At 39.5% G+C, this 27,113-nt stretch overlaps 2 protein-coding genes across 2 annotated transcripts in view; one reads left to right on the top strand and one right to left on the bottom strand.

Annotated features, from left to right (window-relative positions):
* Positions 1-12,233, bottom strand: part of LOC121510798 (eukaryotic translation initiation factor 2-alpha kinase-like) — a 29,382-nt gene extending 17,149 nt beyond the window's left edge. The window contains exons 1-5 of the mRNA XM_041789018.1: positions 12,035-12,233; positions 8,798-8,927; positions 7,180-7,253; positions 6,006-6,045; positions 4,428-4,474 (exon numbers count right to left, since the gene is read on the bottom strand). Of these exons, the coding sequence (XP_041644952.1) occupies positions 4,428-4,474; positions 6,006-6,045; positions 7,180-7,253; positions 8,798-8,927; positions 12,035-12,141 (398 nt within the window). The 5' untranslated portion in view covers positions 12,142-12,233. The remainder of the gene's footprint in view (positions 1-4,427; positions 4,475-6,005; positions 6,046-7,179; positions 7,254-8,797; positions 8,928-12,034) is intronic.
* Positions 12,234-12,878: 645 nt separating this feature from the next.
* LOC121510796 (interferon-induced, double-stranded RNA-activated protein kinase-like) lies at positions 12,879-26,890 on the top strand. Its single transcript, XM_041789016.1, has 17 exons — positions 12,879-13,135; positions 13,507-13,645; positions 16,333-16,484; positions 16,552-16,675; positions 16,838-16,905; positions 16,993-17,071; positions 18,063-18,100; positions 18,192-18,279; positions 20,195-20,302; positions 20,427-20,467; positions 20,571-20,690; positions 20,775-20,903; positions 20,981-21,185; positions 23,156-23,293; positions 23,465-23,566; positions 25,785-25,847; positions 26,185-26,890. Exons 1-17 carry the CDS (start codon positions 13,029-13,031, stop codon positions 26,299-26,301), a joined length of 1,818 nt encoding a protein of 605 aa, XP_041644950.1. The 5' UTR covers positions 12,879-13,028; the 3' UTR covers positions 26,302-26,890.
* The last annotated feature ends 223 nt before the right edge of the window (positions 26,891-27,113 follow it).

Genomic DNA, 27,113 nt, shown 5'->3' with positions numbered 1-27,113 from the left:
TATTTTTCTGCCTGTTTTTGCCACTTCTAAACCAAATCTTGCAATTCTCTGCCTATTGTTGGCTCTGTTGACACATTATTGCCACTATTAACCCCTTTTACCGCTTTTTAAACCACATTACACAATTTGATATGCCCATTTTTGCAAGTTTGACTATTTCTGCCTCAGCTAACCCTTTTTTGTCAGTTTATATTAATTTTCATCTTATTTCACCAAATTTTTACCTATTTTTGCCACTTTCGCCATTTTAGCCACTTTTGAATGCCATTTCATCACTAAATATGCCCCTTTTATCTAATTTTTGGCATTTCTAACCCATTTCTACTACTTTTAAAATCCAATTTCACCACCTTTCCCACCATTTCTTGCCTTTATTAACTCATTTTAGCTATTTTTAATGTATTTTAATTCTGTTTTCAACGAAAGGATTTACATTTTTGAATTATAATGTGTTTCTTTGATAAGAGTGGTTATTATTCAGGTTAAATATAAAATACCACAGCTTAACTTTACAGTGGACCATAATTTGCTGGCCCCCAGTTTGGCTGGGCCCCAGAAAGTGGTCCCATTTTTACCCCCTAATGGGCGGCCTTGCCTATAGATGATTATTCTAGGATGTGCATGTCTGTATTCAACCACCTTCAGGTACAGTGGGGGTCCCCAGTCTATGGCACCTTTATTTGGGGGTCGCAAGCTGAAAAGGTTGGGAACCCCTGCTCTTGACAATCCCCCATAGATTCTCTATCGTGTTCAGGTCAGGCCAGTTTGCTGGCCAATCAAGCACAGTAACACCATGGTCACTGAACCAGCTTTTGGTACCTTTGGCAGAGTGGGCAGGTGCGTGAGACGGAATTATCCGCACGTCCACCAGGTAGCCTATATGAAATTCCCATACAATGCAGCTGAACAGGTCAACATTAAAGCGCAATTTGCAGCGAGAGCCGGTTTTCCTAATGTAATCAGAGCTATCTACTGCACACACTTTGCTATAAAAGCGCCATCACATGATGAATTAGTATATGTCAACAGGAAAAAAATTTAATTCAATCAATGTACAGATCATATGTGATGCACAAAACCAATTAACCAACATTGTGGCGAAGTGGCCTGGTTCAACGCATGACTCATACATTCTGAATGACAGCATGGTTGGGAACAGACTGCATTTGTCTAGGATTGGTCAGTGCGTAGAGGCTCTTGACGCACTGACTCCAGCCTCAGTCCACTCCTTGTGAAGCTCCCCCAAATTCTTGAATGGATTTTACTTGACAATCCTCTCAAGGCACCTTTTCCTACCACACTTTTTCTTTCCACTCAACTTTCTACAAATATGCTTGGATACAGCACTCTGTGAACAACCAGCTTCTGTAGCAATGACCTTTTGTGGCTTACCCTCCTTGTGGAGGGCGTCAGTGACTGTCTTCTGGACATCTGTCAAGTCTGCAGTCTTCTCCATGATTGTATAGCCTACTGATCCAGACTGAGAGACCATTTAAAAGGCTCAGGAAACTGTAAGCCATAATCATCAGCATTTCAAGAAATAAAGGCTTGAAATATTGTACTCTAGGTGTAATGAATCTATATAATAAACAGGTTTCACTTTCTGAAATGAGTGACAAAAAATACTGAACTTTTTCATGATATTCTAATTTTTTGACAGACAACATGTCGTGTCTGTTAAGTATCTGTTTGGTCATTTATTTCTCATGTTTCATGTCTTGCATTTCCTGTTTTATTTTGAAGATCACTTACCCCTGTCTCTGTTTCAGGTTTGCGTCCCATCCCTTCCCCCCGCGCACCTGCTCCTGTTTGTGCCTTCCCTCACCTGAGTCCAATCACTCCCCATTACCTCATGTATTTTACCTGTATTTGTCTCGTCGCCAGTTCGTTGAACCTTATTGTCACGTTTCAGCACTCCTACTTGGTTTCATCGTCTCATAGTTCTGACCCTGTTTGTCTTCGACCTTGCCTTTTGCCTCATGATTTGGATACCTCTGCGTGATGGACTGCTCTCCTGTGTACTGAACCTGACTGTGATTAAACTATGTTTTTTTGGAACTGCCTTTGTCTTGAGTCATGCATTTGGGTCCTGCCTCTGGTGTAGTTCATGACAGAACGAAGTGGCCGTTGATGGACCCAGCTGACTCCGACCCCGTGCGTAAAGCCCTCCAGGCGCAGGGACAGCAGCTCGCCCAGCAGGATGAGCAGCTCAGTGCTCTGAGTCTGAGAGAACTGACCGAGCGTCAGGACTCAATGATGATGAATTTGGGCTTACAGTTAAATGTGCTCATGCAGGCGCTGTAGAGAGGGGAGTCTTCAGCCGCTGCCGCTGATACAGCCACAGTGCCGCTTCCGGGTGTGCAAGCCTCCACGCAGCCCCTGGACGCAGCTCTGGCACCCTTCCCACAGCTTTCCCGTCCGCAAAGGTTTTCCAGAGACTCAGGTGACATCAGGCCTTTTAACACTCAGTGTGAGCTGCATTTTGAACTTCAGGCAGCAGCCTGTCCCACGGAGCGAGCGAAGGTTGCTTTCATCATCTCACACCTGACGGGCTGCGCAGAAGCTTGGGCCACTGCTGAATGGAACCGCAACTCGGCGACCTGTTACTCCTTGGCTGCCTTCGTCAAGACTATGGAGCAAGTTTTCCAGCACACAGCCCCTGGCTGTGAGGCAGCGCACACTCTCGTCAGTCTAAGGCAATGTAAACGCAGGGCGTCAGATTACGCCATTGAGTGCCGCACTCTGAAGTGTTACTGGGTGAGGCAATAAACACACTGTTTTGTAGAGGTAGCTGAAGTTTTAATCCTCATGCTTGGACAGGCTCACAATTTACAAACAGGTCTTGTATTACTCCGCGCTGCAGCCCCCCGCCTACGTCATCACAGCCGTATCACAACACCCCCTTTCTTTCACTCAGGAGCCCTGTACATTTAAAGTACTAAGACATCAGTTGTTGTTTTTTTTTAGTATTTTAAACAGCTAAGGTTCTCAACAGTTCTCTTAACACGACATTATTTATTAACATCTAGGTTGAGAATAGCCAACTGAATATTTGCTTTTATAACACCATAAAAGAAAGGTGAAATGAAAACTAGTATAGGTAAAATCTGTATCCCCTCCATTTCTTTATTCTCGTACACGCACACACATACACACCTATGCATGCACACACGCACACACCCACCCACTCACACACACACACTGTCCCTTTTCAAGTCAATGCAATTATTTGTTCTGTTGTAAACACAATGTCACTTCAATTATTTGTTATGTTGTTTGATAACTGTTGTAATACATGCTGTTATTTTGCAAGATTTGGTGAGTGTTGTTTGAGGTGATAGAATGAGTCAACTTTGTAATCATCTTCTTTTTTTTTTTTTACATAATTTCATGAAGTTCGCTGCAGAAAAACTTTGTTTTAAATGGGAAGTCAAAAAATGTGTTTATAATGGAAGTCTATGGTACAAACTTTGTAGTGAACAAACCGGACGTAAGTTTTGGACAAACTGACATTATGCAAAAAATAATAATGCACCAAAATCAATCTTCTCACATATTATCATGATAGTTAAGCTGGTGATACGATTACAAACAAAGTAAAAAAAAATGTGAATATTGACTTAAAGTGTATTTTTTTTTAAAAAGCAGTTGGTGGTATATGATAAAAAATGGCATCTGAAGGGTTAATTTTTAATGCAATTCATTAAATCATGATATAAATTAATCAAGAACCCCTTTATGAAGAAACTGGGGGAAAAAAGTTTGGAAAAATATTGATCTGTCATAAAGTTATTCCACTTTAAAGGTCAAACTACAAACTTTGTAGTGAACAAACTGAACGTAACTTTTTTTTTGAACAGGGCATAAGCGTTAAACTTCTACATGACTTAGACACTTTACTATGTTTCTGTTTATGTGTAAGCAGACTACAGACTGGAGTGGTTCATGATCAGATGTTGGTATTTCTAAAACCCTGTGTAGGGCCCTGGTGCTGCAGCTACACCCTGGGATATCTATTGCCACCCATTTATAAAAGATAGCGTGCTGAGCGTCCACGCTACCAAGAGGACGCCTCTGTCAATGGTTGAAGACCCCCCCCCCAGTTCTTTTTACAAAGCTTATGCAGCATAAAGCTATTTGATACACCAAAGTCTGCCAGTTTTAAGTTTTTTAGTTCATTTTTTAAATGACTGTTTATCATGCAATTTAATTTTAAGAAGTCAGGAACAGTGCACGCAACAATCTACAGTTTGATTGTTGCATGCAGTCAGTTTAAAACTACAGGTCCAGCTTTTTTTTTAATAGGGATGGGAATAAAATTTTCTTTATCTGATTCACTGATAAATCAAAACCGTAATCTACCAAGATAATTGTTAGTTGCAGCCCTAGTTGACATACTGCAAAATAAATAATTGTTCTTTACATACGTTGACTTCTTTGCCAGCCTCTTCATTTCCCCTTTCTTTTCAGAGTGCTTGGACAGGAAAAGAAAGTATATTGAAAGTTCTGAAGCCTGATCTGATTGCACTGTGTCACAAAAAGCAAAGAGGTAGAGCTGCTGGAACACTACCTGTGTGTAGGAGTGTTCTTGTTTTGTACGCATTACAGTGGAGCAATTGTCACAAAATTTAGTTTGACTTGTAATGTCCTACTAAAACTTTTGAGTAGCAGAAGGTGCAATATTTCTTTATTCCATGTGTGTCAAAATACCAGTTAAATAATTTTTTTCTTGCAGCAAAGATGTTGTGTACTGAACATCTTCAACATTCAAATTTCACTTTTTAAATGGTTTGCAAAGAGAACTTATTGTTTTTCTTAATCAAAATGAGAATGACAAAAAAGAGTATTCCCTTCAATACAAGAATACTGAATTTGCAATACAAGCCAAAATAATTGCAATCAGCTCTAGTTTAACCAATCTCATAGTGTGTTGGTTATTATAGAATGATTTGTTTCTTGTGTTTGTTAAACAAATACATCAGATGAGGGGCTTAAAAATAATTGCATAAAAAAATCCCAATCACAATTTTGAAAAAAATGCAATTACATAATTTGCTCTCTGTCACTTGCCTTTTGATAGGCCTTTGATATTGTACAGGGCACTTTGTGAGTTAAAACTGATCCTATATCCTGACAAAAACAAACTTGTGTTTTCAAACTAACAGAAGAAGACTCTGAGCAGGCCTTCCTTCACTACGTCTCTGGGTGACGTGATTGAGTCTGTCTGTCATCATCTTATAAATATGCTGGATTGAGTCTCTTCATACTGACGAACTTGTGAAGTTTTGTTTTTTCTTTTTAGATCTAGTTTTGTTGCAGAGAAAAGGCTTGTTGCAGCCATTTTCATGCCTCTGATTGATCATGTTGATGTTTGTATTCTGCATGATAGAGTAGATTGGCCTTTATTAGTCACTTGTTGGCTAAAACAGTGGCATACTCAATCTGATTCCATTGTAATTTTACCGTATTAAAAGTGCTGGAAGCTCCAGTCTTCCCTCTCTGACTCAGTCACAATATTTACGTTTGCTATCTGTGTCTAGAGTCCATCTTGAAATGAGTAAAGTAGTTTCAGGTATGTATCAGACTGGAATCTGCTACAGGAGACTTTATGTCTGCAGGAGCTAGTCTATCTAAATCTTTCTAAAGTAGATTAAAGGTGTTAGCAGAAGATTCATCAGGTTTTAAATGTTTTAACAGATGAATTTCTGCTCTGTGACTCAGGATTGGTTGATCTGTGTTTGTCTATGTCCTGCCTGTGTTGGTCAGGCCACTCTTGTAAATGAGATGATAAATCTCAGAGGTTTTTCTTGTTAAATGAAAAATTTACAATAACATAATTCTAAAAATTGAAAATCCTTATGTTGTTGCTTTCACAAATCTAAAATTATTTTCTATAGTCAAAGAGATCAATAACTTGTATTCAAGCTGACACAGAGCAAACTGAAAATAAAAATGTTGATCTGGTTTTATCTGACAAGATTTAACGATTAGAAAGAAGTACAAACCTTGTCAATGATTGGTCCCTGTAGAAATTTACTGAACCCCCTAATGAAATACAAGTAAACATGTGAGTACAACGACATTAATATTAAAGGTAATGCTCTAAATCAGTGGTTCTCAACTGGTCTGGCCTCAGGACCCACCAGTCTGTCTTACAAAAGATCGCAACCCTAGTTTGCAAAAAATTTTCAACAACACATTTTAAGTTAATTGAATATGTTGCAGTTTGGAGCATGATAAGTCAAAACACCTGATATAAAAAAGAAAAGAACAAAAATGACTAATTTTATACCCGCTTTCCCCATCGTTTTTGAGAGTCAATCTTTGCCAGTTTTCAAGAGAATCTGTGAAATTACTTCATTATCGTGGGAAAAGTAGCTTTTTATTGTAGGAAAAGGAGGTAAATCAGTTGAAATATTGACCAAACATTTAAATTGACCAAATTTCACCGTAAAACAGGGTAAAAAAAACAAAAAAAATAGGTATTGATGCATCAATGTTGCCCAATATAACCTGACACGCCAGATGTATTTGTTTCACACATCCATCTGGGAAAGCTTCAATAGGAAATGTTTGAGAAAAGGCAGAGACTTTGAAAAAAAACATGGAGTGTGATTGGGTGAATGTTCTGTCTGTCACATCTCTACGGGCCAATCAGAGCAACATGTGACGTAGCCGCTATCGAGCTGCATGTGCGCAGCTACTGAGGAATAACGAAACATGGTGACTATAGACATGTAAGTACTCGACTTTTGTCGTTTTTGAAAAGAAAACAACTCACTGCTGTTTTTTGTTCTTGTTTTAACGAAGAATTGTTGTCAAGTTCTGATAAAACTGGCGCTTTAGCAGCATCCACGCTAATCTCTTCCTGCATAACTGCACCAGCTCCTGCTTCTGCTTGTTTACGTCATGACTCTGCTGCACCTATTGGTCCCGTCACTTTCTAACCGGGCTCAAACGGTTCAGATGGGAGCTGTGCAAGATGGATTCACCAATGAAAAACAATGAAACAGGCGTATCCATCTGCTTTGCAAGGTTATGTCCAATACGGACTTCAGGCCTTTTGCTGCCATTTTTTGTTTTCAGACACCTTGTCGCAACCCACTGAAAACTGCTCCGTGACCCACGTTTGGGTCCCGACCTACCAGTTGAGAACCACAGCTCTAAATTCTTACTCACGCATTAAGTGCTGTCGTTTCAGGTGCTACACACACAGGTGATACATACCAAGAATCAGATGAGCCATCCATTTCCTATAGCAGAGAGAAAAAGTATGAGCCATAATATAACAATCATTAAAAGTAGAATTCCCCCACTGGTGGCGCTACTTCTTTCAAAATTAGCTTGGTTTAAGATATGATGTTGTAAATGTTGCCTTAAAATGGGACTCAAACTCGGGCTGTGAAGTCATGCTCATGAAAAGCTAGGTGATAATAGTAACCACAGGGGAACACCGTTGCTAGGTAACAGCAATATGGACGCTAAGAGGGCGTCTACTCCTCGTGGAAAGCTGTATGTGGATTAGTGTTGCATGATTTAGTGATAATGTTTTATTGTGATTTATTATACTTGACGATATTGTGACGACAACCTATAAATGGCATCATGAGTCAGCTTGCTTGGTTACCGAGGAAAATGCTGGGAGAATATATTGTTTTGAAGTAAATATTTCTCAGCTTAAAACACACCAATATCAAGTAGCATAAAAAATATAAGGGTAAGGAGTTCAGATATCTGGAGGGAACAAGGAGTAGAGCTGCTGCTCCTTCGCATCAAAAGGAGCCAGTTGAGGTGGGTCGGGCATCTAGCTGGGAAGAGAATTTAGGGAAGGCCCAGAATGCGCTGGAAGGATTAGATATCCTGTCTGGTCTGGGAATGCCTTGGGATCCCCCAGAAGGAGTTGGAAAGTGTCTCTAGGGAGAAGGATGTCTGGATTGACTTGCTCAAGTTGCTACATTTAAGCTGTTGAGTTTTTACAGTGCTGCTATTTTCCAAAAAAATTAAAGTTTTTTCCTTATTTGAAAGTAAAGTTACTTCTTTAAGCCCTGTGAATGACTGGCGCCCAGTCCAGAGTGTACCCCGCCTCTTGCCCAAAGACAGCTGGGATAGGCTCAAGCACCCCCCCACCATCCAGGTGTGGATGATGGCCATCATGAGGCCTGAGCAGTACAGGACCAAGGTTGACATAGTGAACCAAACCAGCATAAGCTCCCATAACTGATCTAACCTTTCAAGTTCTACTTAATACAAATATAACCAAAACGTACTGAATACAAGAACAGGGGACAATTATATTGTCTTCATGTAAATATTTGAAACCCCATGTGAAGGCACCAAAAAGAAGTGACACAATTTTTTTTTTTTTTTTTTTTTTTTTGAGCAGTTAGCAGTAACTACCTACTCCAGATTGTTGTTACCAATAAGATGGTCAACCAATTATTTAAACTGTTGATTTTTAAAAGAAGTTTATTTTATTTATTCATGCACACCTGGGGGGGGGGGGGGGGGGGATTAGTTAATACATAGCGAATGAAGTTATGTATAACCAATTCTGATATTCTGACTGATATAATTGGTGTTAACATAAAAAAACAAGCAGTTTCATCTTAAACTTCCTGGACCGATTATGTAAAACAAACAGTAAGTCCAATATTTTATTTGTTCTGTTGAAAGCTCCAAAGCTCCTTTTTTCATTCATGGAACCAAATAAGGCTGCCATCTAGTGGTGACAACAAAATACAGGAAACAGATGTGAAACCCATTAACCTTTGCCATTTTTAACTGGGGACCTACTCACCATGTCACTTATGCTCTGACTTTCATCCTTCAACAAGGATTCCAGGACGATTCTAGCGGCATTTTCCTTGGCTTCATCCTCCGTTTCTCCCACACTTGCAGAACCTTTTAATACTACCCGCACAGCAAATCTGTAAAGAAATAGTCACATAACTATTAAACAGTCACAAAGTTTGAATTCAGCTTTCAGTGGGAACACAAAGAAATGATTTTGAACAGGGAGAGGGGTCTAGGGGTCCACACAGCATTTTTTTAGGTTTAACAATTTAAATTCTTTGTTCTGGTGTATTTTTATGTGGCTATTTGTCAAGAAATTCTTTTTTCTTACTACTGTCATAAAGTGGCAAAAAAAAAAAAAAATCAAAAAGGGCCCAAGTGCAGAAATAACCAAACCAAATTTAATCAACAAAAGTCCAAGAAACTCAAAGCAGGTGACAAAAGTTTCAAAACACATGAGAAGGACTAGAAAAGCAAAAATGGGTTACAAGTGGCCTAAAAGGGTTAGATGTTGTAAAAAGGTGGTAAAAATGGGTTAAAAGTGATTTAAAAAAGGGGCAAAATTGGGCATAAATTGGCAAGAAGGTGGCATAAATGTGTTGAAAGTGTCCAAAAGATGGCAAAATTAGATCACAAGTGGCAGAAAAAGTGGCAAAAAATGGTTAAAATTGCTAAGAGCTAGTAAAATAGAGTCAAAAGAGATGGAATGGCCAAAAAATGGCCAAACAATAGCAAAAAGTGGCAAAAAGGTAGCAAAAATGGGTTAAATGTGACAAAAAGTTCCACAAAAGTGGTAAAAATTGGTCAAAAGTGGTAATAAGAAGTGGTAAAAATGCTAAAAAAGCAGCAAAATGGTTAAAGCTGTCAAAAGAAGTGGAAAAAATGGGTAGAAAAATTGGTTAACTTGGTTAAAAATAGCATTAACACCAACACTAATTTCAACCCAATAATAGCTTGCCATGCTTTTCGGTTCCTAATGAATAACTGTTAGCCAGGATGCTAGCACCAATGCTACTGATCCAACACTCATGCACTGATCTCATCAATAAACCCTAACTGGGGAGGTCCCATTCTCTGAGGTTCCCATGGCATACCTAGACCTGCCTCAACACACACTAGTGTACCTTGTCACATTATTTGAGAACCGCTGTTCTAGCTCATATGATACTCTGCTCTTTTGATACTTTTAATCAGTGCTTCCCAACCACTTTTCCTTGGAGCCCCCCCCCCAAAAAAATGACTATGCATGCTTTTCTTAACAAAATATCTTAGTATAAATTGCTTTAATTTATTAATAATATTAAAAACTGCTTTATCGCGGTTTTAGTCAATATTTGCAAATCTAATTTTAGCAGCCTTAGAGCAGAAAAAACCTCAACCCCCCTTAAGATCTTTGGCAACCTGACCCCAGGTTGGGAACAATTGCTTTAAATGATCCTTAGACCACTGTGTCTGACAGATTTGGCAGATTTACCTCACAATGAACAAAAAACAGCATTTAACTGACTGTGACCTTGGTTCTGACATCAGCTAACAACAGACTGGACTGAGATCTCAGTGTTATCACACGTTTACAGCAACTGTATTCCAACATTTCTAGTGTGTTCAGACACAAACGAATCCGGCCAGTGGCACTTCTCTGCATGTCTCTGCCCAGCTCTCTCATCCCTGTTATAGATTCTGTCCACTGTCCTCCTCTAACAATAAAGGCATAAAAAGCTCAAAAATAAATCTTAAAAAAGGACTTAAACATGCAGGGACTTAAAACCTGTGAGTGTGAAAAAGTAAACATGCTTGTCAACATATTTGATCTTACTTGCCCTTTTCTGACATAAATATGACGCCATACATGTTTGACTCGGGTAAGGTTGAGGTCAATCTGTCAGTCTGTTTAATTCATGACATACGAAACAGCACACACAGACACACACTATCTTAAAATAGCCTAAGCTCTGTCAAGGTATTGGAATGTACAAACAAGACTGACAAGTTACATGACCAATCAGAGAGCAGGGAGACTTGATGATGTCATGATGTCCTCTACGCAGGCAGGATGTTTTGTTAGAGAAAGCTCTGTGTAACACGCTGATGTTACGCTGTTATTAAGAGTTAATAAATGACTTGTTTCAAGTACAAATAAGCTGTATCAGCCAGCAGTCTTATTTGACAAGCTCAATAACACAAGCACAAAAGTAAAGAAAATGACAAGCATTTCATGCATAGGCCTATATTGGGGAAATTCCTGATTTTAGTGATGAACACAAAAAAATGACAAATTTTACTATTTTTTTCAAAAATGAAACCATAACATTACAGAATGCATTATAATATCATGTAATGTCTATGAGATTAAAAAATGTGGTTTGAATGGGAGTTAATGGGGCATTTTTGTTCTAAAGTGACTCAAGAGGATGGTAAATTTTAAATCTGATGCTAAACACTACTAATGCATCAAAATCACTGTTTTGGCTAATCGTTGATATATCCTAGCTGGTTTTTTTAAATCCCCCAGCCACCCAACATTTATTATCTGGAAAATAGCTCTTTTTTTGTATGTTTTTTAGAAAAATAAATATTGCCATCTTGCAATCAAGCTGGCATTTAAAGGGTCATCCTGATAATTATTCAGTGTTTGATTGTTTTGATCATAACTGACGTTAATCATAAGATAGTATGTCCCGCAAAAGCAGAAAAAATACTAATTTGTACTGTTTTTGTTGCAGCTGTGGACATTTCCGCCCTGGATGACTTGAGTAAATTTGTTTCCCAGTATTCTACTGACCTATTAGAGAAATTTCCAAAACTTGCATAGAAAGAGATTTTGTTAAAAAAAAGATAGGACCATATGCACTAACACAGCCGGAATGATGAGCAGATAAAGAGGAAAACTTCTCCATAATCATGCAGGGTTAAACTATTTCACCAAGATTTGGTGTCCTAATACAACGTCATCACAATCAAGGGTCTTGTTGCAGTTACAAGTTTTTACTCAGCGCATGCGCATTCATTTGTATAAGTTTCTAGCTTGTTTGTGAGGGCTTGTTCCAGCTAATGTCTCGTTATTTTAACTGTTCGGTGAATTAGGTGGATATTTTTGACATTATTATTAAAAACTGATGTAAAGAGACGGTCGACGCGGGTTTAAATATCTGCTGTGACAACTACAACCACAGGCATATTCAGCTGAAAGTTAACGGTACTGTTTTACCGGAAATAATAAACCGTTCCAAAAATTACTCACTCTGTTTTGTTGTCAGAAGCATCAGAAGGGAGATTCTCAAACTGAAGCTCTAAATTTATCTGCTTCGCAAATTCCTCCAAACAGGCAGCGGAGTTTCTACCGTCCATAGTGAATCAATTTAGACTCTGATGTGTCCGAAAAGAAAGAAACACTCTTATTCCGTCTTCTTCCTCTTCTCTCCTGCTGTAACCTCGCTCCAGTGAAGTGCCGTTCGTGAACGAGCCGGTTCAAAGAACTCTTCTATGATGGATAAGATAGAGATCCTGCTTGAGACCTGTTGACATTATGACGATTATAAAAATAATAACAATAATTATTATTAGTAGTAGTACGCACTGGGAACGTGTCAAATCTAGTGATAACCCCTGCTCATGTAAATACAACCACTGCTGGATTATGGATACCAGTAAACTTAGAAACACTACCAAAAAGGCAAAAAAAAAAATAACCACCTTCCTGGACTTCACGACTCCAGGCAACTACAAAATCCAACTAAATGTTGAACTTCAGTCCTGACCAATCAAGACAATCATATCCCTGAAAAGAGTTTAAATTCCCACCACTTGTGTACAGACTACGGTATGTATCACTATTCAGATACAATTAAGACAAATCACTAAAATGTAAATAATGACTAAACTGAAATAGAAATCAGAAAGATGCAGAAGCATCATAAGATTCAGATGTGGTGCTTCATTAAGATTCGTTTGGGAGCTGAAAGATCCGACTCTTTCTGCTGAGTCGCACCAAATGAACTGATCACTGATATGAGCTTAAATTCTCCATCATCGGTAGTGGAGTTTCAGTTTCATTTCTTTTGATAACGTGAATTAAAATAAAAGTCTAATACTTAGTGGAAATCGAAACTCAGGAGTCTATAAAGTGAGCTGTTGTGGAAACAGAGCTGGGACACAAGCGGGAGGAGCCGCAGAGGAGAATACATTCCTCTATTTCGTCCGTTTTATTCCATAAATTTCCATCATTGTCGACACTCATGGATGCTGGAAACTTCGTCGCCAGACTGAATGAATACGCGCAGAAGAACCGAATTCAGCTCAGCTATGACTTCCTGGGCTCTGACGGTCCTGACCACAATAAAACGTGAGTTTAGATCGTTTTTAACCTTTGGCAGTAATCTGGATTTTTCTCTGAAGGTTTAATTTTTAATTTTGTCACTTCATATGTGTCATTTTGATTGTAGCTTTATTAGAAGATTCACTGATCAGAAAAATAAATTTGTCTTATCCCAATATTTCCTGTTCCTCTTCAGCTATCCTTTCAAAATAAAGGCAGAAGCCCCTAAATAATGTAAAATGACACAAATAATAAAACCCTGTCTACATTGAAACACAATGTGAGTGAGTGAACATCAGGGGCATCATAGATGTATAGCACCCCCAAGAGGCTTTTTAAGGGAACTACACCTGCTCAATAAAGCTACCAGTATAACAGACGTGACTGTTTTTCCACAGATTCTCCATGAGAGCTGTTGTAGACGGTGAACCTTGTCCTCAAGGAGAAGGGAAGACCAAGAAGGACGCAAAGCAGGATGCAGCTAAAAATGCCCTGGCATGCTTGATGGAAAAGAAGAATCAGAACACCAACAACTCAGTAAGATTCCTCTTTTTATCTTGTGAAAAATCACTAGATTAGTTTATAAAGGGGGGTAAAATGCATCTCTTCACCAAAGGTAAAAAAAAAAAGGAGACTTCAAGAAAGTTATGGCCAAAATGAGAATGTCTTTTTTTAACTCTGAAAAATAGAAATGTTTTGTATATGTTTTAACAGCTATTATTATAAATTTGTTTTTTTCAGAAAGTGTTTTAGTCAGTCCGTATTCAGTAGAGTCACCTTTGGCTGGAATAACAGCACTGAGTCTGTGTGGATAGGTCTAAACAGTGCTGGGAAGAGAATTTAGCTGTGGCATGTTTTGATGTGAACTAGCCCTTTACCCTGATCAAACGTGACATACCTACACTGTCCTTTAACAGGTCTAGCAGATCAGCACCCCAAACTACTTGAAAACTTAGTAGTAAAGGATAAAGACATAAAATTATATATATTGTCTCTTTTGTTGGCTCTCTTGTTGTCAGAGGTCAAATGTAAAAAATAAATCAATAATATAAGACCAAACTATATTGGCCCCAAATTGCATCAATACCCTGAATGCCAGATTACCAGTCATGAATGGGTCTCAACCAGACTTGCACATCTCGACTAAGGCTGAACGATTTGGGAAAATAATCTAATTGAAATTTTTTTTTACAGAATAATGTGATTGCGATTTAATACACTCTTACTGGAAAATAAATCTTCTCCCAAGTTCTCTGTCAGACTGAATGAGATTGTCCTCCAGGATTTTTTTTATATTTTGCTGCTGAGAAGCATCCCCACAGCATGATGCCTTATACTGTTCAAAAACCTTTTCTCTGAGTTGTTTGGAGTGTTCTTTTGTCTTCATGGTGTAATGGTAGCCAGGAATACTGATGAACCAGTGACTGGACCTTCCAGACACAGGAGTCTTTATACTACAATCACTGAGACACATTTGCCGCAATCAGGTGATCCATATTTCACTAACTATGAGACTACTGGCACAAATAAGCTGGACCTCTGTTGAATCATGTCCCTTCAAAGTCGATGGATATTCTTTTTGTTTTGTTGGCATTACTTTAAAGAACTCTGTTTTCCCTTTGACTAAAGAGGTTTCTATTTGTAGTAAAAATGTCCAAATTATATTGACAATGACTGATTTATAAAATCGATAAAAGGGTGAAAAGATGCTGACTTTGACCATTTCCTTCCCTAAAAGTGGTGATGTTGAAGATAAGAGGTTATGACCCAACAGCAGTGATGTGTACCATCTTTATGGCACCATCCATCCAGTATCTATATCAGTAGTTCTCAAATGGTGTTGCAGGGCACACAAGTGTGCCTTGAGGCAAGTCTTGGTGTGCCATGGGAACTTGTACGACCATACATTATGGTAATGACTTTATGGTAAGTAGCCAACTGTAACCAGGCCTGCCCACAGATCTGGCTGGAAAAAAACCCAGAGAATAGGCCCACCCCAGTTGTGATTTATTGATGATATCAGTGTATGTGAGTTGTATCAGTAGCATTGGTGCTAGCATCCTGGCTAACAGTCACCTCATTTAGAGCTGAAAAGCATGGCAAGCTATTTTTAGGTTGATTGGATTGGTTCTTTTGGCAGCTGAAACAATTTTGCTGCTTTTTTGCCACTTCTTTTTACCTCTTTTGACAACTCTTTGGAACATTTTGCCACTTTTAACCCATTTTTGCAACCTTTTAGCCACTTTTTGGCAAATTTTGCTGTTGTTTGGCCGTTTATACTCCTTCTTAATCCCTTTTAACCCCTTTTTTACCATTTTATTGAACATTTAACCCTTTTTTGCCACTTTTCAGCCACTTGTGATCTATTTTTCCAGCTTTTTGACACTTTAAACCCATTTATGCCACATTTTTGACCACTTTTTGCCCAATTTTGCCATTTTTCATCACTTTGAACCTATTTTTACCACCCTTTTACAACATTTAAGCCTTTTAGGCCACTTGTAACCAATTTTTGAAAGTATTTTGACACTTTCAACAAGTTCTTTCCAACTTTAACCCATTGTTTGGCCACTTTTTTTACCAATTTTTGCCCATTTCTGACTTTGTTTTGCCACTTTTTGTCCAATTTTGCCATCTCCATGGTCCCCTATTTGGCTTGGCCCTAGAAAGCTCTTCCCTTTATTTCCCATAATAGGCCGCCTTCACTGTAACATTATTTAAAACGTCTCTTCTGGTGTGCCTTGGGCAAAAAAAAGTTTGGAAACCACTGATCTATATCACTTATCACATTTAGGGTTATGGCAGGGCTGGGGCTGGTCTGGAACCCAGCAGTGATCGGATGAGGGGCGAAGGAAAACACTCTGGGGCGGTCACCAAGGCTGGTACAACTGTTTGCATTTTACATCAGTGATACATTTTGGGTAATGAATACTAAATGGCTACACTTCAGTACATGCATCCAGTGGCAGACTTAAGCATTTTTGGGCCTAGGGCAAATTCGGATACGGGGTCCTCCATCTGTTGTTCACCCGTTGTTTCTGTAAGAAAGTCCAGACAAAATCAGTGAAATCTTGTATAAATTATCATTTATAAACAAAATAATCTCTGTGGAAAACCTCTAACCCCTGCCCCTCTGTGCAGCCCCTATAGCACTCTTCACTTAAATGTAATGTAATGTCTTTAAACACTTTTAGATTTTTTGACTTTTGCTTCTTTTCTCACAGACAGTAAATACAGCAAACACTTCTACTGCAGCAGCTCTTCAGAGTCCCAGAAACCTGAACTACATCTGCTGGCTGAACGAGTACGGTCAGAAGAACAGGCTGTCTGTTCGGGCTGTGGAGTCAACGGGAGTGGGAGCCAATTTTGCCACTCAGTAAGTCTCCTAATCGTGTCTTGAGCCATCATTTAAAGAACGTCCACTAACATTTGTGTGCTGTCAGATGCTGTTACTTCGTGGTTGGTGATAAAGAGTATCCAGCCGCCAGCGGGGCTACAAAGAGGGAGGCTAAAGAGAAGGCAGCCAAGATCGTTCACGATGAGATATCTGGTATCAGAAACACAGAGGTGAGTTCTACAAACTGTGTCAGGGATGTATTATTGAACATCACAGTCAGACTTCCTAGAAATGTCAGAGTGTTCCTAGAATTGGTCTCTTCTTCCTTAGGTTTCCTTTTGGCTTTGGGTGTGTTCTTAGAGCGATCACTCACTTTATGCTTGTTTATTTAGATGCTGACCACATCAACAGTACCTACAGGTGGAGCCTCGCCAAAGTTGTCGGCACGATCAGCTCCACGGTAAAACATGATGCATCACACAGGAAAGGACAGCATGTCATAAACATTAAAATATCTGTACTCATGTCTCTTCTTGTATCATTTCAGTGAATCATCACCACAGAGCACGACAACAAGCTCGAGTGAGTGGGTGGTTTTCACTGATTCAAACTCCTCTAGGGCTCAGGTGAGGTCTTTCAACATCATTGGAATTTTCCACACTTGCTGATATCCACACTTATGATTAAAGCCTGCAGCAGAATTGTTACACCAAGATAGGGCATTTTGGGATCCATATTTGTGGATAAACATGACGTTAAAAAAATGGTGTAAATGTATATTTTTTTCCAAAAATACAAATCAAAGCTCCATTTATTCCGAAACAATGTTATTATTAGTGTTGTAGTATTCAAGAGCGGTCACATTTTGAATGTCTTGGTCTTTTCTTGGACTCGAGACCAATTTTACTCGGTCTTGTCTCAGTCTCAGCCTGGCCGGACTCTGGATTTTCCATGAAGACCAGTCCAGCACTGATCTGCTAGGAGAAGCACTTGCTAAAACAACAAATAGCTACACCTGCAAAAACTTGGACTGAGTCCTTCAGAAATCGCTCTGAACACTTACTTTAGGCCTCCTTCACCTGACAAATCTAGATAAACATCTCATTTTTAGATATTTAAAATAATTCTGGACTTGTCAGTGGCTTTTAAATACATACAAGGATTTATTTTTACAAGAATTTATTTGAACAAATTTCTTAAGATTTGAGATTTTTGCATGTTGTGCTTTGAAAGGGTTGCAGACACCTTGTTTTTATCTGTCAAATTTATCAAAAAGAAAATTAAAGTTAGAGAAAGAATACTCTTTAACTGTTCAACCTTGTCATGGTTTTTTAAATTGATTTTAATGGTCTTGGTCTTAATTCAGTCTCAACTCCCTAAAGTCATGGTCTTGTCTTGGTCTTGGGCAAGTCTTGGTCTCGGTTATTGTGGTCTTGAGTACAACACGGTTATTATACTTACCTTTAACAAAAAAAGACAAAAAAATTGTAAATCATGGACACTAAAATAAAGACAAGGCTCCAAACCAGGAGCCTTCTTATTGTGAGGCAACAGCGCTTGTCAAAAACCCATCTAGCATTTTTCTGAACTAATGCAAAGTGACATTTTTTGTTGTAGATGTCCTCCAGGTTGTCTGAATATGGAGCATCAAGCAGGTAAAAAAATCCAGCTTCAGTGTAAACATTTATTGATTTAAAAAGATTGTTGTTGTCGATAATAAAAAGCTTTATTAATCGTTTCCTTCAGGGAGTGTTCTTCATCATCACCAAGTATGCAGCAATATAATTACAGCTCTGGAGTGTTCACCAATTCACCCAGCACTTCTATGGATGAGGTTTGTACTTCCAATCCCATCTTACAGGGGTATCAATAAATTAATCTATGTTTGAGAGATGTATAGAGAGTGAGGATCGAACTGTAGAAGACATAGAAAGAGAGAAGAGAGAGATGCAGAAACAGGAAAAGGAGATGCAAAAAGAGAAGAAGGGGATGCAGGAAGAGATAGAGGTCAATGCAGAAAGAAAGATGAAGGAAGATGCAGGCCTGGAGTGGCTGATCTGGAGAACTGGGATAATTCCTGACGGAATTCCACCTTCAACTGTCAGTGGTATTATAAAAAAGTGGAAGCCATTGGGAACGACAGCAACTCAGCCACCAAGTGGTAGGCTACGTAAAATGACAGAGCGGGGTCAGCGGATGCTGAGGTGCATAGTGCACAGAGGTCGCCAACTTTCTGCAGAGTCTATCGCTACAGACCTCCAAACTTCATGTGGCCTTCAGATTAGCTCAAGAACAGTGGTAGAGAGCTTCATGGAATGGGTTTCCATGGCGGAGCAGCTGCATCCAAGCCATACATCACCAAGTGCAATGCAAAGCGTCGGATGCAGTGGTGTAAAGCACGCCGCCACTAGACTCTAGAGCAGTCTCTGGAGTGACCAGTCACGCTTCTCCATCTGGTAGTCTGATGGAGAAGTCTGGGTTTGGCGGTTGCCAGAAGAACGGTACTTGTCTGACTGCATTGTGCCAAGTGTAAAGTTTGGTGGAGGGGGGATTATGGTGTGGGCTTGTTTTTCAGGAGCTGGGCTTGGCCCCTTAGTTTCAGTCAAAGGAACTCTGAATGCTTCAGCATACCAAGAGATTTTGGACAATTCCATGCTCCCAACTTTGTGGGAACAGTTTGGGGATGGCCCCTTCCTGTTCCAACATGACTGTGCACCAGTGCACAAAGGAAGGTCCATAAAGACATGGATGAGAGAGTTTGGTGTGGATCAACTTGACTGGCCTGCACAGAGTCCTGACCTCAACCGATAGAACACCTTTAGGATGAATTAGGGCGGAGACCGAGAGCCAGGCCTTCTCGTCCAACATCAGTGTGGGACCTCACAAATGCACTTTATGGAAGAATGGTCAAAAATTCCCATAAACACACTCCTAAACCTTATGGAAAGCCTTCCCAGAAGAGATGAAGCTGTTATAGCTGCAAATGGTGGACCGACGTCATATTAAACCCTATGGATTAAAAATGGGATGTCACTTAGGTTCATATGCGAGTCAAGGCAGGTGAGCGAATTCTTTTGGCAATATATAGTGTAGATCATACAAGTTGTAATCGAAGGGATGGACTCGAGCACCTATCATTTGAGTAGCATTTCCTTTCAGACTCAGGATGTTTGAGGCGCAGGGGTGAAAATGTTAAAAAAAAAAAGGGCGTCTACTGTGTGCAGTGGGGCGCCATCATTTTAAACATTTCTAAGGATTTTTAGAGAAATAGTTAGAAATCCTACAAAAGATTGATCATTTTTATTATGACTTTAGCCACCACACCTCTAAAAAACAGATGAATTAAAGGTCATGGCACTAAAATGCCTTATCTCCACTGTTGAACATGTGGTTCACCCACTGAGAGGGCATCTTGTTGGGGGATATTCTGATTCTTGGGGGGATTGTGGACAGGCCAGGGGCACATATTTTTGTTAGAAAAGCCTGAAAAAGTGTATTTTGCATAATATGTGACCTTTAAAAGGCACCAATGAGGGCACTTTGTCAAATTTTGCCAATTTAGAGGGCACTTAAGAGGTAATTTGTCATATTTTATTGTACCCAAATTGGGCACTTTGGCAAATTTTGTCACTTTTTGTGTTGATTTTTCAAACATTAGGGCACCCGAGGGGATCCAGGTAATAGATTTGCATGTGTTATTCAATATGAATGTGATAATTTAGTATTTGCTCATCATTTTATCTCTTCAGATTAACCATCTTATTGAAATGTGGAGACTTGACACTCCACAAAAACAAAAAGATGGCAGCCAAAAAGCCAGACTTCAGGCTCTTAAACCGCTGCCATCACAGCATCAGGTAAAGCTACGTCCTCTTCTTATACACAGTCTGGTTTTATGAAGTGAACAATAACTGAATCCAGTCAGAGCAGTGCAGCTCATGTCTTCTTCATTTATTATCTATGACTGCTTTCAACAACAAGAGAACAGAAACGACTCAGAATGGGACATCAACCACATCAAAGTAAGGGAAATATACTAATCTGCAGAATTTGACCTTTTTACACTCACATGATTGAAACATTCTGTGAAACAGTAAGACATTGCATCGCTTTACTTTCATACAGGTTTACCACAGACTTTGACTCCATCAAGAATATTAGCAGTGGAGCCTTCGGTTGTGTTTTCAGAGTGAGAGATAAATTAGAAGACAAGTATTTTGCTGTGAAGATTGTCTGTTCAGGGGGGTAAGTGTGCAGAAAGAAGCCTGTAGTTTCCCGTGTAGCATTTGTGTTTGTGATTCTCAGTTTGTCTAATTTACTCCTGATCAGGAAATCTCTCCGAGAAGTACGTACTTTATCTGACCTCCAACACCAGAACATTGTTAGATACTACACATGTTGGGAGGAAGATGAAGGATACCACTGGGACACTTTAGGCCGCAGTTCCCACTCTCCCCAGTAAGTTAGAAATAAAAACTTAATACTTTTTTTTTTTTCCAAGTTTAAAGACAATAATGTTCTATTTATATTTGCAGGTTCATCAACACCTCGCCTCCAAAGTTCCTCTACATTAAGATGGAGCTATGTGACACCAAAACCCTTGAAAACTGGATTCAAGAGAAAAACGATCAGTCTCTGCCAGACTGTAAGAGAAGAGAAAAAAGCCTCAGCATTGCTCTACAGTTATTCAGTGGAGTCGAGTACATTCACTCCATGAACCACATCCACAGAGACCTGAAGGTACAATCAAAAACTTCACTGTTCAAAGCTGGTATTCCTCAGTGAATGTTAGTTAGTTAGTTAGTTACCCATCCCCTGACTTAGACTTTTTAAAACCTTTCCTCTAAGTTGCTTGGAGTGTTCTTTTGTCTTCATTGTGTTATGGTAGCCAGGAATACTGAATAACCTTCCTGACATACTGTAGGTGTTTTTATACAGATACTTTTCTCTGATTTTCCTAAATAGTCAATTCAAATGACAGTCAGTGTAATCTTTAAGTCATCAACTGTTGCACTGTCAAAATGCACTGTTCCACATTATTATGCACAGCAGCGTTTCAAAACATGTTAAAGGTGGTTTGATGAATTTGCAGCATTAGGAGGTCATATTTACTGAAATCAAAGCTATTTCAATCAAAAACATCTTAACAGGCCAAGTTCCATGTTAACATAGGAGCCCTTCTTTGATATCGCCTTCACAATTCATGCATCCATTGAACTTGTGAGTTTTTGGAGAGTTTCTGCTTGAATTTCTTTGCAGGATGTCAGAATATCCTCCCAGAGCTGCTGTTTTGATGTGAACTGCCTCCCACCCTCATAGATCTTTAGCTTGAGGATGCTCCAAAGGTTCTCAGTAGGGTTGAGGTCAGGGGAGGATGGGGACCACACCATGAGTTTCTCTCCTTTTCTGCCCATAGCAGCCAATGACACAGAGGGATTCTTTGCAGCATGAGATGGTGCACTGTCATGCATGAAGATCATTTTGCTACGGAAGTCACAGTTCTTCTTTTTGTACCATGGCAGAAAGTGGTCAGTCAGAAACTTTATATACTTTGCTGAGGTCATTTTCACACCTTCAGGGACCCCAAAGGGGCCTACCAGCTCTCTCTCCTGATTCTGGCCCAGAACATGACTCCGCCCCCTCCTTGCTGACATCACAGCCTTGTTGGGACATGGTGGCCATCCACCAACCATCCACTACTCCTCCATCTGGACCATCCAGGGTTGCACGGCACTCATCAGTAAACAAGACTGTTTGAAAATGAGTCTTCATGTATTTCTGGGCCCACTGCAACCGTTTCTGCTTGTGAGCATTGGTTAGGGGGGGCTGAATAGTAGGTTTATACATGACTGCAAGCCTCTGGAGGATCCTACACCTGGAGGTTGGTGGGACTCCAGAGGCACCAGCAGCTTCAAATACCTGTTTGCTGCTTTGTAATGACATTTTAGTAGCTGCTCTTTTAATCCGATGAATTTTTCTGGCAGAAACCTTCCTCATTATGCCTTTATCTGCATGAACCTGTCTGTGCTCTGAATCAGCCACAAATGTCCTTTTTCTTTCCCATATTGCTGAAACCTGTGGCCTGCTTAATAATGTGGAACATCCTTCTTAAGTACTTTTCCTTTAGTTGGGCTCACCTGGTAAACTAATGATCACAGGTTTCTGGGATTGATTTCAGTGATCCAAAGAGCCCTGAGACACAATCCCATCCATGAGTTTCATTGAAAAACAAAAAACTGAGTGTTTATGATGCTAAAATCTAATTTGCATAACAATTTGGAACGGAGTGTAGTCAACAAAACTCTTAAATGTTGTTCTTTATTTTAAGTCTAAACATTTAATTTCTCTGAACTTTTTTGCCATACTATATTATATTTTACAATAAATGTTGAAAACTCATATTAATGCACTTCTTTACTTAAAATACACTGAAGGAAATGCAGCCATTCCTTGAGTGCTCTTATCCCAATCTCTCCTGTGTTGTGGCCATCATACTCACTGTAGAGAAATATCATGGAGTTTAAACGTCCAGTGATCCAGACCTTAAATTTTAATCTTGTTTTAATCTCCTTGACTAAAACCAAATTAACAGAGTTTTATCATCAAAGATCTATTTTAGCTACTCTTAATCTAGTCTGAAAAATGGTAGTTGAACATTTTTAGTCAGCAAAATTAAACTGAATTTTATGTTTTGTTTTTCCTCCGGTAAGCCTGCAAACATCTTGTTTGGTGTGGACCGAAGGGGGAGAAAGTTGAAGATCGGGGACTTTGGTCTGGTCACCAGAGACGATCCTTTGATGGACAGAACAGTGGGACAGGGAACCCCAAGTTACATGGCACCTGAACAAGTGAGCTAGTCTCAGTAACAACTTGTAGTTACTGGTAAAGAAAATCTCCGAAGCTTCATTTCCTAACAGAGCTTGTTAGTTTATCTTCCATGATATTTAATGAGAAGACAGCATTAGATGGCCAAAGTTCTGATTTTTTTTGTGTGTGTTAATGTTTTCTTTCTTTTACAGAAAACTGGGAGGAATTATGACCGAAAAGTGGACATTTTTTCTCTGGGCTTGATTTATTTGGAACTCCTCTGGAAACTCTCAACTGGCATGGAAAGAGCAAAAGTGAGTCTATCATCATGTCATATCGTTTTTTGGAAGTATATGTATAAAAGTATATAAATGAATTATATAAATACACTTTAAACTTGACGCCTGCGACAGAAAAGCTGGGACAGGAGCCCTTACAAAGCAGATGGATTTGCCAGACTTCATCTCTGTCGTCAGGCAAACCAATCTTGACAAGCTTTAATCTATGACGTTTGTGCCAAACCGAATACTGTTTGGGCCAATCAACGTCATTAACAGAGAACGAGGCGGTAGCCATGTTGGGGGTTTAGTTGTACTGAAACCCGTTTGATGGCTGCTGCCAGTGCAGTGATTAGCGCAGATGTATTGTCGCGCAGGTTTTATCAGAATTGGACTACGTTTCTGTATGAGATAAAGAAAAAAACTTTACATGATGGGAAGCATTTCTTTGCTCTTCTGCCGACCTGCATGAGTTTGTGAGAGTTACGGGGAAAGGGTTAGCTGTAGCATGTGTGGGTATAAACAACGGCTGCTAGTGGAGTGATTAGCTCAGACTTAGCCACAGCTATAGTTTTGTCGGTCCTTGACAACATTTCTTTATAAAAACAAGAGTGACTCTGAAAGCTTTTCATGCCGAAAAGATGGTTTCGCTCTTCTTTATGTTTGCTTCAGCACAGGTGTGCGATTTTTACGGGTGGGTGGGGTTTGCCGGTGTATTCACTAGCTGTTAGCTCAGCTGTAGCAGTAAGAAAGCATCAGTTTGATCTGGACTGGACCACATTTCTTTTTAAAAACAAGAGCATTGAGCCACACTAAAAGCTTGTCTATGCAGAGAAGATGTTTTAGCATGTCTCCTAACCGGCCTTGGCATGAATTTTATCCAACAAAAAGCTGTGCTATTCACAAACTACAGCAGTGGTAAACTGTCAGAACATTTGTCCAATCACCTTATGAGAATTCTTTGTAAAGTCGTGCCCTTCCAAACTGCTTTCTATGGGAGCTTTCCTAGATTAATGTGAAATACATCCATGCAGTCATTGTATGAAACAGTCCATGTGGCGTGTCAGGTTAATTCGTGCTTGGTGTACATCTAAAGTTGCTCAGCATTGTGGGGTTTTGACTGCTGTTTTTTGTGCCTCATATGGGTACATATTGGTAGACAGGTCTGGACTTCATACATGCCAGTCTAGGCCCCGCCCTCTTTTACTGTGAAGCCATGCTGTTGTAGCTCGTACAGATTGTGGTTTGGCATTGTCTCGCTGAAATAAGCAGGGATCATCCTTTATAAAGGCATCTAGATGGAAGCGTATTTTACTCCAAAACCTGTATGCACCTCTCAGTTTTAATGCTGTCAATGATATTATGGACTGTAGGTGGTCAGATCTCTAAATTCCTTGCAGTTAAATGCTAAGGAACGTTGTTACTATTTGCTCCTTTTACCCACAATTATGATCGTATCACCTGTTACCAATAAATCTACTCACCTGTGGAATGCTCCAGGTGTGTTTTTGGTCATTCTGAAACTTATGCAGTGTTTTCTTACTTTTCTTACCCAGTCTTTTCTTTTCTTGCTTTCTTGGGTTTAAACAATGGCTGCTAGTGGAGTGATTAGCTCAGACTTAGCCACAGCTACAGTTTTGTCAGTCCTTGACAACATTTCTTTAGTTCTCTGCATAGATAAGCTTTTAATGTCCAAGCTAATAGCTATGGTGGCAAACTCCACCCATAATACTGTAATAATACCGTAATAATCGCAAAACTGTGCTGAACCAGACCCGCAGAAGAGCGAAACCATCTTTTCCTTCATGAAAAGCTTTCAGTGTGGCTCTATGCACTTGTTTTTCTAAAGAAATCGTGTCAGGGACTGACAAAACTGTAGCTGTGGCTAAGTCTGAGCTAATCACTCCAGTAGCAGCCATTGTTTACACCCAAGAAAAGCAAGAAAAGAAAAGAAAGACAAGAAGAGACTGGGTAAGTTTCACAATGACTAAAAACACACCTGGAATATTTTAAAGAAATGTCCCAACTTTTTTGTAACATGTTACAACTTTAGAAAGTTTGTGAACGTTTTCATAACATTAAAAATTATCATTTGAGCATAAATAAGTCGTCTAGTGCTGTATTTTTGTATTCTGTTTTATTTTTTAGATTTGGGGTTTGTACTTCAGCAACATTCAATTCAGAATAAATGAACTGCAGGAGTATTTGACACTGACTGATATCTTCTTTCTTCTAATCTCTGCATGAACACCAGGTTTTTGAAGATGCCAGACAGCAGAAGTTCCCCTCGGAGTTTCCTCAGAGATTCTTTGAAGAGGTAAATTACAGCATTTTTACTAGAAATAGCGGGCCCAACCTTTTTATTGCATGTAAGGTTTTGTTGTTTCTCTGCTGTCAACAAGGAAAGATTCTCATTGTGGGTCTGATAAAGGTTCTGATTTTTAAGCACACTTGAACTGCATTGGCTGGGCCCTAACAAACCCAGAGAATGGACTCAGCTCTGACTTATTGTTAGACACAAATTCTCTATTGGATCAAGGTGTGGGCTTTGACTCAACCTCTTCTAGAACATGTACAGATTTCTCTTGTCAAGCTTTTATCTATTAATTGTTGTATTTTGTTTTTCTGAGTTTTTTTCTTTTTTTTTTTGGCAGAAGGAAATCATCAAGTCCATGCTGTGTGAGAGGCCAGAGGGTCGACCTGAAGCGAGCGCAGTGAAAGCCCAGCTGGAGACGATGGCTCAAGCAATCAAGGCACAAAGAACTGTCTGATCACCCGACAGGGATGGTTGTAAATGCTCTCCTGTCATGTCCACTGGGAGATATGACTCTCAGGTTTACTCTTAGGTTTGGTACTGTGGTGGACGGATCAACACAAATGACTTGATAGGATATTAAATCAGAAATGTGAGGATTTGAGACTTGCTCTGCTGAATTTGCTGGTGGACCTCACTTGATTTTGACTTGGCTTTCACGCCTTGACATGCGATTCGAGTCCTGATTTAGAGGACTCGTGACTGATGACTCAGACTCGAGCTAAATGCATTAGGACTCAGGGTTAAAGAGGAGGACTCAAACATTTTTTTCATAAAAAGTTTATTTTGTAATATTTTTTGTTGTTTTTGTGTGCATAAAAAACGCTTAATAACTGATCAGATCAGTTTAAGTTTCATTAATTACGTTTAAACTTTGTTGATCAGCTTTATCTTTATGTTTTTTTGCTGCTGTTGCTTTAATCAGCTCTCTCTTGATTATAGGAACCAGTTTCTCAATGAAATTAGAAATCTTCATGCAGGTTACATCCATTAAATAGTAGAATTTTGTATTAATCATGGAATGAAATAAAGAGTTTAATAAAAGATCTTGCCTTAATCCACACTGTATCTGACTATCCACCTTATTCTTGACTGCCATGATGCCTAACGTGAATTCTGGGTGGAACCTCCAGTTTCTTTTATCAGTGCATTAGGAAACTGTAATTCCACCGTCAGGTCAGGTTTGAGACCCACATCAACCTTGGTCCCGTACTGCTCTGGCCTCCTGATGGTCATCCCCCAGTCCCAAGCTCCATCTCTCCAGGTGTC

This window comes from Cheilinus undulatus, linkage group 6 (assembly GCF_018320785.1).
Source record: "Cheilinus undulatus linkage group 6, ASM1832078v1, whole genome shotgun sequence".
NCBI classification, from domain to species: domain Eukaryota; kingdom Metazoa; phylum Chordata; class Actinopteri; order Labriformes; family Labridae; genus Cheilinus; species Cheilinus undulatus.
Note: the sequence above shows the minus strand (reverse complement) of the source record. Positions and strands in the feature narration are given on the sequence as shown.